This window comes from Mya arenaria, chromosome 1 (genome assembly GCF_026914265.1).
Source record: "Mya arenaria isolate MELC-2E11 chromosome 1, ASM2691426v1".
NCBI classification, from domain to species: Eukaryota; Metazoa; Mollusca; class Bivalvia; order Myida; family Myidae; genus Mya; species Mya arenaria.
In genome coordinates, this window is record NC_069122.1 from 9,587,792 (window position 1) to 9,600,480 (window position 12,689).

At 32.6% G+C, this 12,689-nt stretch overlaps 2 protein-coding genes across 5 annotated transcripts in view; both read left to right on the top strand.

Moving 5' to 3' along the window:
- The window catches only part of LOC128230561 (tyrosine-protein kinase Fes/Fps-like), a 109,410-nt gene that overhangs the window by 10,564 nt on the left and 86,157 nt on the right, over positions 1-12,689 (top strand). The window lies entirely within an intron of this gene.
- LOC128230599 (tyrosine-protein kinase Fes/Fps-like) overlaps positions 1-12,689 on the top strand; it is a 36,309-nt gene that overhangs the window by 890 nt on the left and 22,730 nt on the right. The window contains exons 3-4 of one of the 2 annotated variants that reach the window (XM_052943025.1): positions 925-1,047; positions 5,883-10,808. In XM_052943025.1, the coding sequence (XP_052798985.1) occupies positions 925-1,047; positions 5,883-6,043 (284 nt within the window). In that variant the 3' untranslated portion in view covers positions 6,044-10,808. Of the gene's footprint in view, positions 1-924; positions 1,048-5,882; positions 10,809-12,689 lie in introns of those variants that run through there. The other variant, XM_052943016.1, reaches the window with a different exon arrangement.

Sequence of the window (12,689 nt, forward strand, 5' to 3'; positions counted from 1 at the left end):
ACTATGTTAATCTCTTTTTGAAGTTCATGAAATCTATTCTTCAGAATCTAGGTATAAAATTAATGAGGCTTTAATATGTTTTATATTGATATATGATTATAAAAATCACGTACTTATGGCAATAGAATCAATGAAATATATGGTTAAAGTATTTGCCATTTTGTTTTGAATTTACTACAAGGGGTGGTAACTCAGAATTGTTTTGGTTGGGTATTTGATCAAACGTAAAAAACAACAACAAAAAACGTGTAATATTGTCAAAAACAATTAGATTTTTTTTTTATTAAAAATTGTTTTAAATATTTGCAGTAATTAATAAATGTAAACAATAACCGCAATGTAATTATAAAGCCGCCTTTTGAACGTAATATTTAATCGTTTTTTTTTTGCCAGCCCTTTTACCAACATCAAAACGAATATTGTGTCTGCCTCTTAGTTCTCTTTAACTGATATTGTTTTTGTTTTTTTAAACTTTGCAAAGTTTGGAAATTTATCTTTCTGAAACCAAACTTGCTATGTCAGGAAATGTTCCAGTTCTTGAACCCTGGTTCAGGAAATATTCGAGTGTGTCAATAACTGTCATGGTGACCTTGCCTTGAAACTTTTCATTACAAATATCGTAATCAATAAAAATACAACAATGCATAGCGGGTAACTCTTATATCACTGATATAACATTATACGGGATCAAAACCACTTGATAATACGTTGAGACCTACAGGGACGATCTATGGACGTGTGTTGCGACTTTGAAAGTTGGACATTCAAATTAGTTTAAGCATTATTTCATTCATTTAAACCACACATATCATGCTTAATATCATCGCAAGGATTGAGTGGTTAGGTAGACGTTATTTCACCTCTCCCTAAAACAAGTAAATTGAATTAAGATATGTCTTTAATATGCAAATTTTCGATCAACAGAACCACCAACAGCCAAGTCGGATGTCTGGAGCTACGGAGTGGTAATGTGGGAAATATTCTCTAAGGGAGACAAGCCACATTCCGAACGAAATAACATCGTTACACAGACCTTTGTAATGAACAGTAAGTTGAACCCTTATATTTACACATTACACATTATTTTTACGTCGTTTTGCGAATAAGTTACGGCACTAAAGTAAAACAAAAACAAAGAATTATAAACTATCCTGAAAAAATAATGCAGCCTTTTGGAAAACATATAAAATAACGTTTACTTGACGTTTGATATAAATAAAAAAATATATATTTTGGAAAGCAATATGGTTTGAGGAATTTTGAGAGACCAATTGATTACGCATAAATCGAGCACTGGAATCGATAGTACTCGTAGTGTATATAGTCATTTAATAGTGCAGTGTATTCTTGCAAAATCGGGTAATACATGGAAACTACATTATGTGGATGATTGTAGTCGATTCGTATGAATGTTAGTACTGTTCACTTCTGATAGCAATCCAAGCAAATAACATCTGGTATGGTTGTCTTCACATCAGTATGGCGCGTTCGTTTATGTACTTATACGTAACTTGTGAAGGAAGAATCAAGGCTTGAAACACTGAAATCAAAATAGTGTCCTCCTTGAGCTTGCATTGCCCTTCTGGTTTGGTGCGCAATGCATTGTTCCCAGCCCAGAACCCGGAAATAAACGTAGCCAGGCACAGCGTCGAGGTACTGCCGTCGACAATTGTCAAACATCAGAGCCGGATGTCACCCAAGCCCATGTGATGGTAGTTGCCTGGTATTCAAGATCGTCACTTCCGGTATGTAGATCGAAACCCGTAAAAACACATCTGTCACACGTTGGTTGACTGTGAGCCGAAAGACAGATATACAGCAACAGACACACCGACATAGCCCAGGTGCCAGCGTTATTAAGCACCGAATTCAAGATGGAACAGCCGGTATCATGACTATCTTACTCGAAATATACAATGATGTGAAACATCTAAAATAAAGTTCAACTCTACAGACAAATAGTGTTAGACCCAAGAATGTACGGCGACAAATTGCTTAAAGATGATTGACTTCCAATGTAACACAAAAACTAAACACCTTAACCAAAGTGTCACAGAAATTGACAATATTTTAGATGAGTTTATGTGTTTATTTTCCGATGAACTTAAAATTTAATTGGAAAATTGATTTTAATATTCCTGAAATAACGACTGAAGGGAAGGAACATCCGAAACTGCATCAAACATTATCTTTGTTTGCAAGATTCGTCTATGACAATTAAAAATAAAGATTGAATTCCAACCCGGTGGTCGCCGAACTCTGTACTCATACAGTTTTTAAGCATCAATGAAAGAGACTGTGTCCTGCCAGATGTGAGGTCCAACCGGATCGATCAAAACTATGACTTAGCATTAGTACACACCTTCCAGAACGAATAGCAAAAACAAGGGAGAATCTTTATACATTCTTCAAGGAGTGTCTTAATACTTTTCTTTAATAATGAAATCGCTCAGAAGAGCATATTTATCTTTGACAGAACTAAAGAAAATTTTCAAGTGTACTATTGACGATACATTACCATATATGAACAATAATTTGATCATTTGTATACAGGTGAAATATCAATTTCTTTATGCGAAAGTATCGTAAAACCTATGCATTAAAAAGTTAAATAAATGAGTTATATCCGTCGGTAAATGTCTTGACTAGTTTGATTTATTGTTTGTAAAAAAGATTAATGTAAATTAATCTTAATCAAAACATAGATCCGTAAACATCGTAAGATACATACACATAAAACAAATCTAGGCTGGCTGAAACTGTTCGTTGACAGCAATGGTCAGTGCCATTTTGACAACACCGGTAGAACCGGTTCCAGCAGTATACTATTGTCAACAATCGCCATTACATAAAATGATCCCAAATGACCAGTAATTAGATACAGCGTTTACATATACAATTTTGCAGACAGAATTCGTCGGAAGTACACAATATGAACTAGACTTAAACGTGAAAACGACGGTGTTAATACTACACCTTCACGCTTAACATGAATAAAAATAGTAGGATAGTGTTGTTACCGGTATAAGACTGTAAATTGCTTAAACGCAATGCCTTTTTGGAATTTGCTATGGAGTATGAAAGTAATTTACCTGTTGGGAATACTCTATTTAAGTTTTTTTGCGTTAGGAAATGATCTAAAATTTGAAATCTACGCGATTAGCTATATTGCTAAAAACACTGCCTTACGTGCATTTCGTCATTCTAATAGTAGCAATGACCTTAAAATATATAAAGATAAGCGCAACGCGTTTAAAAACTGTTGCTGTGTAAAGCAATACGTTTATCAATGTAAGAATATATTTAAATTGGTAAACAGTGCAAACCCTAAATCATTTTGGAAGCAATTTAAACTTGGTACAAAGAAATCGAAAGCTGTGTCTAGTATTGCTGCCAATGACTGGCACGATTATTTCAGAAGTCTTCTTCACGATGAAGATGCAGTATTGGTTGATCCAAATAGTGAAAATGTTCATGATTTTATCGATGAAAGTGCTAGCACACTTAATAATACTTTTACTTTATCTGAGGTAGAATTATCTATTTCCAAACTAGTAAATAATAAAAGCTGTGGGTTTTATAAAAATACATGTTCTGATATAGGACTATTTTTCTTGTTATTATTCAATAAGATTTTGTCAACAGGAGTGTTTCCACAATCTTTGGCACAAAGTATAATATGCCCTATTCATAAATCTGGGTAAAATACTGTTTGAATATATTTTTTCTGGTGTTATAAATAAAATACTTTATAACTGGGCTAAGCAAAATAATAAGATCGATGAATGTCAAGCTTGGTTTCGACGAAATTATTCCACGGTTGATGATATATTTTGTTTGCAAAATATATATGCAAAAAGCTACAGAAACATGCTCAGAAGCAAAAAGTTTAAACATAAAAACGGTTTTGTGGCAATGGGCAAACGCCAAAGACATAGAACACAAATTCACAAATAAGAAACATAGAACAGCAAAAAACTCTACAAACAGCACAGTGCATAAATACTATATATATAATTGGTATGTTTATGCAAGCTATGGTTCAAAAATATCTTTCAAACAAAAGAGAACGCTTTTACTGTTTATATGTTGACTTCCGAAAAGCTTTTGATAAAATTAACCGCGTAAAACTATTTCAATCACTTCAAAAGCTAGGTGTATATGGTATTTTTTAAGACTCTTGAACTCTATGTACTTTAACCTTAATGCATGGGTTAGAACAACTGGTGGGGCAACTGATTCGTTTCATTTAATATTGGTACGAGGCAAGGAGATAAACCAAGTTCGACAATCTTTATCCTCTTTAAAAATGAGTAATCTGCTCTTTTAAGTGAGAAATGTGGGTCTGACATTTTCATCACCAACAATATACCAGATATAATATGTTAAGAGTTCGCAGATAACATTGCAAATTGCGCCGAAACAGCATTAAAATTACAGCAGCAGCTCAATACGATAGATGACTTTTGTCTTAATTCCGGTATGGAGGTGAACCTTGAGAAAACAGAAATTATTGTATTTAGAAATGTTGGACCTTTAAGGAGCTATGAAAAATGGCAGTTTCGTGAACTTAACTTTAAAACTACTTCAGTTAATAAGTATATTGGACTTCTTTTTACCCCACAATTGTCTTTGACACCAGCTAAAGAAAAGTTGTCGGCTCAGGCACAAAAATCTATATTTGCAATTAAACATTATCAAAAGCCCATCGGTTATTTCCCAACCAAAGAACTGTTTAAGATATTTGATACCATGATTAACCCTATTTTATGTTACGGTTCTCAAATTTGGGGATATGAGTTAAGTCCAAGTAAAGAACATGTACATAATGACTTTTGCAGGAAGCACCTTTGGGTAAATAAGACAACGAACACATGCATGGTTCTTGGAGAGTGTGGTAGATTACCACGGTGTATATCGTATTTTTCTAAATGTATGAGATATTATTGTAAATTATTAAGAATGACCAATACTAGATATCCTAAACAATGCTATTTAATGCTTAAATCTCTTGATGAAGTGGAACGAACTTGCTGGTTAACAAATAATAAAACCATGTTGTTTACATATGGATTTGGATATATTTGGATAACTCAAGACGTTGGAAGTGTTAACGTTTTTCCAACCATCTTTAAACAGAGAATTATGGATTGTTATAACTGGTTTGAATCTGTAAACAATTCTAGTCGCTGTTCTCATTACAAAAACTTTAAAACACTGTTGAATGTTGAAAGATACCTATCAGTAGCTATACTATTTAAACACAAGATAGCACTTTCAAAATTTCGATGTTCAAATCATAAATTGAGAATAGAAACTGGTAGACATCTAAACATACGAAAATATGATCGTATATGTACTTTTTGTTATGATAACGAACATATATCTGTTTTAGATTGTGAAGATCATGCATTTTTTGTCTTTAGAAAGTATGAAAATATCAGAAGACAATATTTTTTATTGGTACTCTGCTGGTATAGATTTAAATGACTTTTATAACCTTATGAAAACAACTCATTATGAGACTCTAAATAAGTTGTATTTCTATGTATATCATCTTCTTTAGAAATTAACAGTTAAAGGGAAACAATCCTGTTTAGATATATGCTTAAATTCCTTTTCTTGACGCAACTCGTTTTATTTGTTTTCTAATGTATGTCACGTATTTTGAGCCGGTGGCCTTTGATTACTTAATAAATTTCTTGACTTGACTATATTGATAACAACGACATAATATATTTATGTCGATGCATACGTACCCAAACAACATTTAAATATATTCTCGTTTTGGAAGAGTCTCTTAGAAATACCTTCTAAATCCAGGGTAAAGTAATAGTTTTCAAATTTTACAACAGTACTACGATTTCTTTCTGAATTTTCAGAGGAGGTATTGCCAGCACCCAAAGCGACACCTGACAGCATTTACCACATCATGAAGCGCTGCTGGGCTTTCGTTCCAAGAGATAGGATACTATTTGAAGAAATCATTGAACAGATTGACATACTGATCAAGAGTCCGCCATCCGCAGAGAAGTGGAGCTAATCAGTATTATAAGTGTTAGTCTTATGGTAGATTTAATCGTTCTTTATGAATTTAATGTTCATCAATCGACCATGAATTTATACGCATATCTTTAGTAAACATCATTTACTTCGTCTGTTTCCCGAAGAAAGTATGTCGAGGTATTGTCTTAATCTTGGCTTCCTTTCCGATTTCGTCGTCATCAGACTGTAATAAAACTGTTTAATAAATGAAAGATTGACTGAACATGTGTAACGCAATGATATTTTCGTTGACTGACAACATGGTGCCGAGAAAAAACATAGTGCCATTGACCAAAGTTCGTCATTTTAACTAGCATTATTTATTCTCGTAAATTATGTAAACTTACAACTTATACTACCTTTATAGATTGAAAAGGCTTACGACTGTATGTATCGATAGGAAGATACATGTTTATAACAAAACAAAATGCTTAAACGGGCACTATGTTATGTGCCGTTATACCTTTGTGTCAGTTTGTTCCTTTATGCGTTATAGTTAATTTGTATTATACCGAAGGATTCAATGTAAACTGTGGTTTAAGACAGTATTTGTTTTGTCACTTATCTTTTTTTAAATGTAAATTGATGAGCTTAAGTATATATAATGTAACCTAATGTTTGAACACTGATGTATAATAATGTAAATACGTTATTGTATGCGGATTATATAATATGCAAACATACTAGTGAAGAGCATTTACACTCATTGTTAAATACACTTTTTTTTATTCGTGATCAAGAAATGGTCTGTCTATTGACATTAACAAGAGTAATAATGTACATTTTCCACAGGTTCTGTGCCCAGAACAAAGTTCAAATTTAAGTACGGTGATGCAAATTGTTGTGATCAATAAATATCTAGATTTACTGTAAATAAACAAATTTAAATTTAAAGTCAAACTCAGAGTGTAAGTCCTTGTTTAGGCCTGTTGATTACTTATTTTAAGCTTATTGGTGAAGTTTCTCATATTGTGTTAACTAAATTGAATGTCAACCACAACTCATCTGTTCTTAGAAAACGTACTGAACTCTGGGCTCACATACTAATAGACCTGGTGTCATTATGTTTGATGACACTTGAATGATATTAACAATTTAATTTTTATTTTATTTATTGCAATATACTGATTACTGACGGTCTTACTATAAATGATGATAATGGCACCACTAGAAGAGGGGATAATAAGCTTAAAATATATTTTATTTTTAAACATGCTTATAGTTTTGAGAAAAATTAAAATATTGTCATGCCGATTTGGCATAGATCAGTTTATGTAAAATAAGATGTGATGATCAACCTTTTTTATTGAAACAAGTCGTTATAAAGGTTAACTTGTAGATCAGCGGTGCCGTATGTTTATAAACAAACGCATGTAATTGAAAATGAGTTGCATGCGTTACATGATTGTATGTTTTATTCTTGTATAAGTCATGCCATCTATGAAAAAGCTTTGCTTTTTAATCTTAATTCTATGACCCTTCTTGTAAATGACAAATTAGAATACTCTTTCACAAATGGTAGCTTGTCAAGAAATATACTCAAATCTTCTGCGTAATTAGACAAAGGTTTTTCAAGTGTTACACATTTGTTACACAAATGTTGTGTGTTTTCTAATGTGGTGTATTTTACTAGATTACCATCACCATTTTAATAAATGGTAATAATATATGTTTGCCTGACTTGGTTTTCTTTGATCATGTCCTTCCTTATTTGTAAAAGCTATTGCAAAAAAAATATCAAATTCTAAAAGCTTGTATGTGAAAAAGAAATCCCCACATGCTTCGCTTGCTATGTCATTTGTATATGCTTATTATGTGTATTTGTTTTGATTTTTCTCACGGACCATGTGGCTTTTTTATTCTGTATTCAGAATAAGCTAAACTTTCAATAAGCCTGTATTCAAAATAAACTATCCTATCTTTATATGTAAGATCATATCATATTTGAGCACATTCAGTGCACCTTTCAGTATTCAGGTTTACATATATGTATTTTTCATTTCTCCATTTTAAGCATAGCCATGATATTTATGCGTAACGATTACCAACATATCCCTAGTTTGAGTTATATAATATATGATAGTCCATTAGGTATTCTGTAAACTAGTTGATGTATATAATTATATAATCTCTTATAATTCTTATAATTCTGTAAAAATATATATCGTGTTTTATATGTTAAGTGTGAATGTATCTATGTACATGGATTAGCCTTAATAATCTTTAATAAACATCAACCACATTTTGGCCACAACCAAATCATGTTTGCTATACAGACACAAAAGAATGACTCTTCTCGTGGCCTTATTGTGCCAAACATAGAATAATGAGGCTCTATGACGCTCTATCAAGTGTCGAATGAACAGTAAGAAATCCTTTTTAGGTTCTACCTATGTCAATTCAGTGCCCAGAACATCCAAATTCTGTCAGATTAAAGCTCATCTAGTGTCAAACTTACCACAGCAGGGTTCTCACACACCAAACCCAGCTGAAAACATGCATCTACAATTACGTGTAAGGGAAACACCAAAGCAGCATTCCACTCAGTGGTTTAACCACACAAGGATTCTACACGGGGTCCGGTTCGGACTATTCCTATTGTGACAACAATCAAGCATATGTATAGAAAGGCAAACCTAAGTATATTCTTAAAGCAGTCCAGTTTTCTATCATTTTAATTGTGACGACGTAAACACTAATTTGAAAGCACTCAGAGCCAAATAAATTTGCATTTGCATCGAATACTAGAAAATCGTACAGGATATCTCAGTTTCTGTGACTTTTTTGTACTTTTATCTAGATATGACTTTGGTCGTGACCTTAAGTAAGTTATTACATCATATTAATGCAAGGTACATTTGGAACAAGGGCAAACAGCATTGAACTATTCATCCCTATTCATTTAAATGTGCGCCGTATTTAGGATAAAACATAAATATATATATATAAATGGTGACCATCTTAATGTCATCTTGGAAATCTTGGTCCTCATTAAACGTTGGCTACACGAACTTAATTTCAAACAATTCCGCAATACTGCAACACATTTTTTGGATTTTTATCTTCAAGCACATCACCAGCATCATCAAATTGAAATATAGGGCTCACTCCCTTTAGAATCGTTAAATAAATCATTTTCAAGTAAGTTTAGTGTTGCCACGGGAAACGTTTGTAGGTATTTTGAAAAAAGAATACTTTCAACATCTTAATATATAATGTCCATAAACTAGGCATTTTTAGCTAACTGTTACTTCTATAGGTATTTATCAACATCATTAGGGTAACGGCGGTCATCTTGATCTTTTCCAGGTATAGAATGAATTCGGACTAGGTCCTGAGCTTTATCCTGCATCGACAAAAACATGTTTAACAAAACATATTGAGGCAATTTATGGATTAGAATCCTATAAAAAAACAAATCATTTGCATTTTGAAGGTCCTTTCTGTCTTTTTTTTGGTTTAATCAAATGAGTTGTGAGTATGATATAGACTGCCTTGTGTTTATGATAAAAAACGACGGGTTTAAATCAGTTTTAAAGTGGCACTCTAACTCAAAATCAATATATACACATGTATGACAAACATAAATTTTAAGTGATAACCTTTAACTACTTACTAAATAATGTTCTTATGGAAAATATTGATTACTGACACCAATATTGTCACGATGTATGTAATAGCTGAAAACCCAAAAGTATTAAATGATAGGTGAGTGGTGAAAGATTTACCATTTTCGTCTCATAAGGTCAAAATACCTTATTTCCGATATATCAAATTTTCTGCACCTTTCTTTCAAACTTTAACTTGGTATCCTTCATACGAGATTATTCACCCTTTTTGTGTAATAAAACATTTGTATTAACTGTGTTAAATCTTATTTGGATAAGAGTTAATCTTTTACATGCACACTCTGTTATTACACTATCCTTCACAACCTAGAATTGACATATATTTGTATGCGTCATTTTATACCAACTAGCTAGCTAGAAATTTAAACTCAGTGGAGGGATTTTTCAAATTTGTTTTTGACGTTTATTTACAAAACAATAATATGTATCGGTTTCAATGTTTTTCGATATAAAATATGGCCTCCGACCAACTATAGATGCCTTCTATTTTATTAAGTTTCTAACGAAACGATTTTTTAGAAATATTGCTGGAACTTGCTAAAACTTGCTCTGCACTTAAGTAATTAACATTCAAACATACGTCATTGATGGACGTTATCAAACTCGAGGTTCCAAACAGACTATTTCTAAACATCAATACATTTGACAATTCAGGGATGAGCCGGGAAGCCAAATATTTAATGAAGACCATGCTTCGAACAGCAATATGCAAGGAATTTCACAGAAATTATGAGTTAATATCTTAATACATAGTTTAATATATATAAACTGCAAGGTGTTCGAAAGGAGCGATATATTCCCCTCCCCGAACCTGTATTTCTGGTTATATGACTTATGTGAAATACTTTGTTTTTCATTAATGGAATATGGATTGCTTAAACGCCCGGATTTAAGGTACTCTTGTCTGGACATATATGGACATATACAAACTTTCGGATGTAATATACGTTTGATATAATATTAAAATTCCAATATGTATTCCGGTGACTGTAGTGGATTTGCTCTGCATGGTCTGATAAGTTCCGCCTACCAGCTAGTAGTCAGCGAATAAAATTCATGAATTATATGCATGTATTTCAAGAACAATAGTTAGTTGTTGTTAAGCTGTTATACAGAATAAACCTTTTATACAAATCCCGTTTCGGGTCTGACTTACCCCTTTACATACACAAGTGTCTATTACTCAATGTTTTTATAATACATAACACAGAATATTACAGTGACAGGTATAGTAGATGGCTACAACAACGAACACGGAATATTCAATGTTCCTGTGACAGAGAGTTATGCCCTTTCGTTCACGATCAACGCTGCCGCTCATAGTAATGTCCGGGTCGAATTTGTAATTAGACGGTTAAGTTAAAATAGTGTTATTGGCTGATACTGACGATAAACATGATATCACTACAGGGACAGCAATTATTGTAGGACTAGTGAAAGCTGGTAGGCATGTTTTTATCTCTAGAGCTTCGGATTCCATATTCAAAATAATAAGCTGGTGTTCTTAAGTACTTACACCGTTTTTTAGGTTGGCTCTTATAATGAACTTAATGTTCAAGCTGGAATCCCAACACGAGTACCTTATTATTACCAACCTCTAAACGTTCAAAACACGCAAACACATTCGATCAGAAAAGTAATGTTATTTTTTTGGTTCGATGTTAAATCCTTTGTGAGTACATTGCCGTTATATTTAGTTTTGAAATGTTAAGCTTGTTGCATGCATTTAAATCACATTTACATGCATTATACATATAATTGCATTTGAAACTTGGACGTGGATTTGCTGGTTGGAGTTTTAAGTTACAACTGACAAGAGTTGGCAAATATATAGCAATCTGGGCTACAATATGTACTTTTTTAATGAACGGGTTTCATCTATATAAATGCTATCGAGCCCGCATATTTTATAATATTTTGAAAAATATGATAAGCTAGCGACCGAGTGAAACATTAAGTGATCTTGGAGCTGTTTATAAATGTGTTTTAAAATTAAAAAGGTCATCATCCTTTACTGACAGCCGCACATGTGTTTAGCATTTGTGTCATATTTCAAATGGCAATTACCGTGGATAAAAAGAAATTTTAGATTCTAAGTTACAGATGCATTTTACGATATTGAGTTTTAAATGTGGTGCCAACGTGCTGCCTTGATACATCATATTTGCTTCAAGACTCAATAAAACAAATAATTAAAACATTAAATTGACGCGTGTTTATGTCACAATAAACATTTTTCCCGACCCTTTGGACCAAAGAACATGGCATAAACATACTGTCAACGGTGACGATGCATAGCGGATTCTTTCAGGGCTATTCGATATTTGCGAGTTTTATCCGGCGCCGATGCGGAATCTATTCAAAAACGATCTTCACAAAGGTAAGGTAAATCTTATCGAATTATCTATATTTTACTATAGTATGTGTTTAGAAAATATCCTTATATCAAAGACTTAAACAGATTATAGGTGACTATTTTTGGAATATAAGATATGTCGTTTTAGGATCGTGTCAAACATACAAAATAATTTAAGAAATTGAAACAACGTAGATGAAGAGCAAAAACTGCTATTGTATAGTAACATTAACGTAAACATTTAACACTGACAAAAGCAAAAAGACATCCTACAAGTTTAACCATTCAGTCGTAACGTACATGTAATATTGGTATATGTCTGTAGAGATTCAATAGTTATCAAATATCATTAGTAAATGACACGAGTGATCTCATCAGCTTTTTAATAGCAAATTAACCATCAACAATTAATTTTAATTATAATTTCCTTGTAAAATGCATACTCGAACTTGAGTAAAGACCAATAACACCATTCGCCATGTTGAAGAGCAAATATTTGTTTGCTCGTGCGCGAATAAATAGATGTGTGCTCTGCGCAGATTGCTAAATCAGAGTTAACTTGGAGCTAAATACGACTGGAAAAGGTTTGTGATTTCATATGTAACTTAAACATCTGTTTAGTTAATAGAAGAACAGTTTGTTGGGGATTAATATCATAG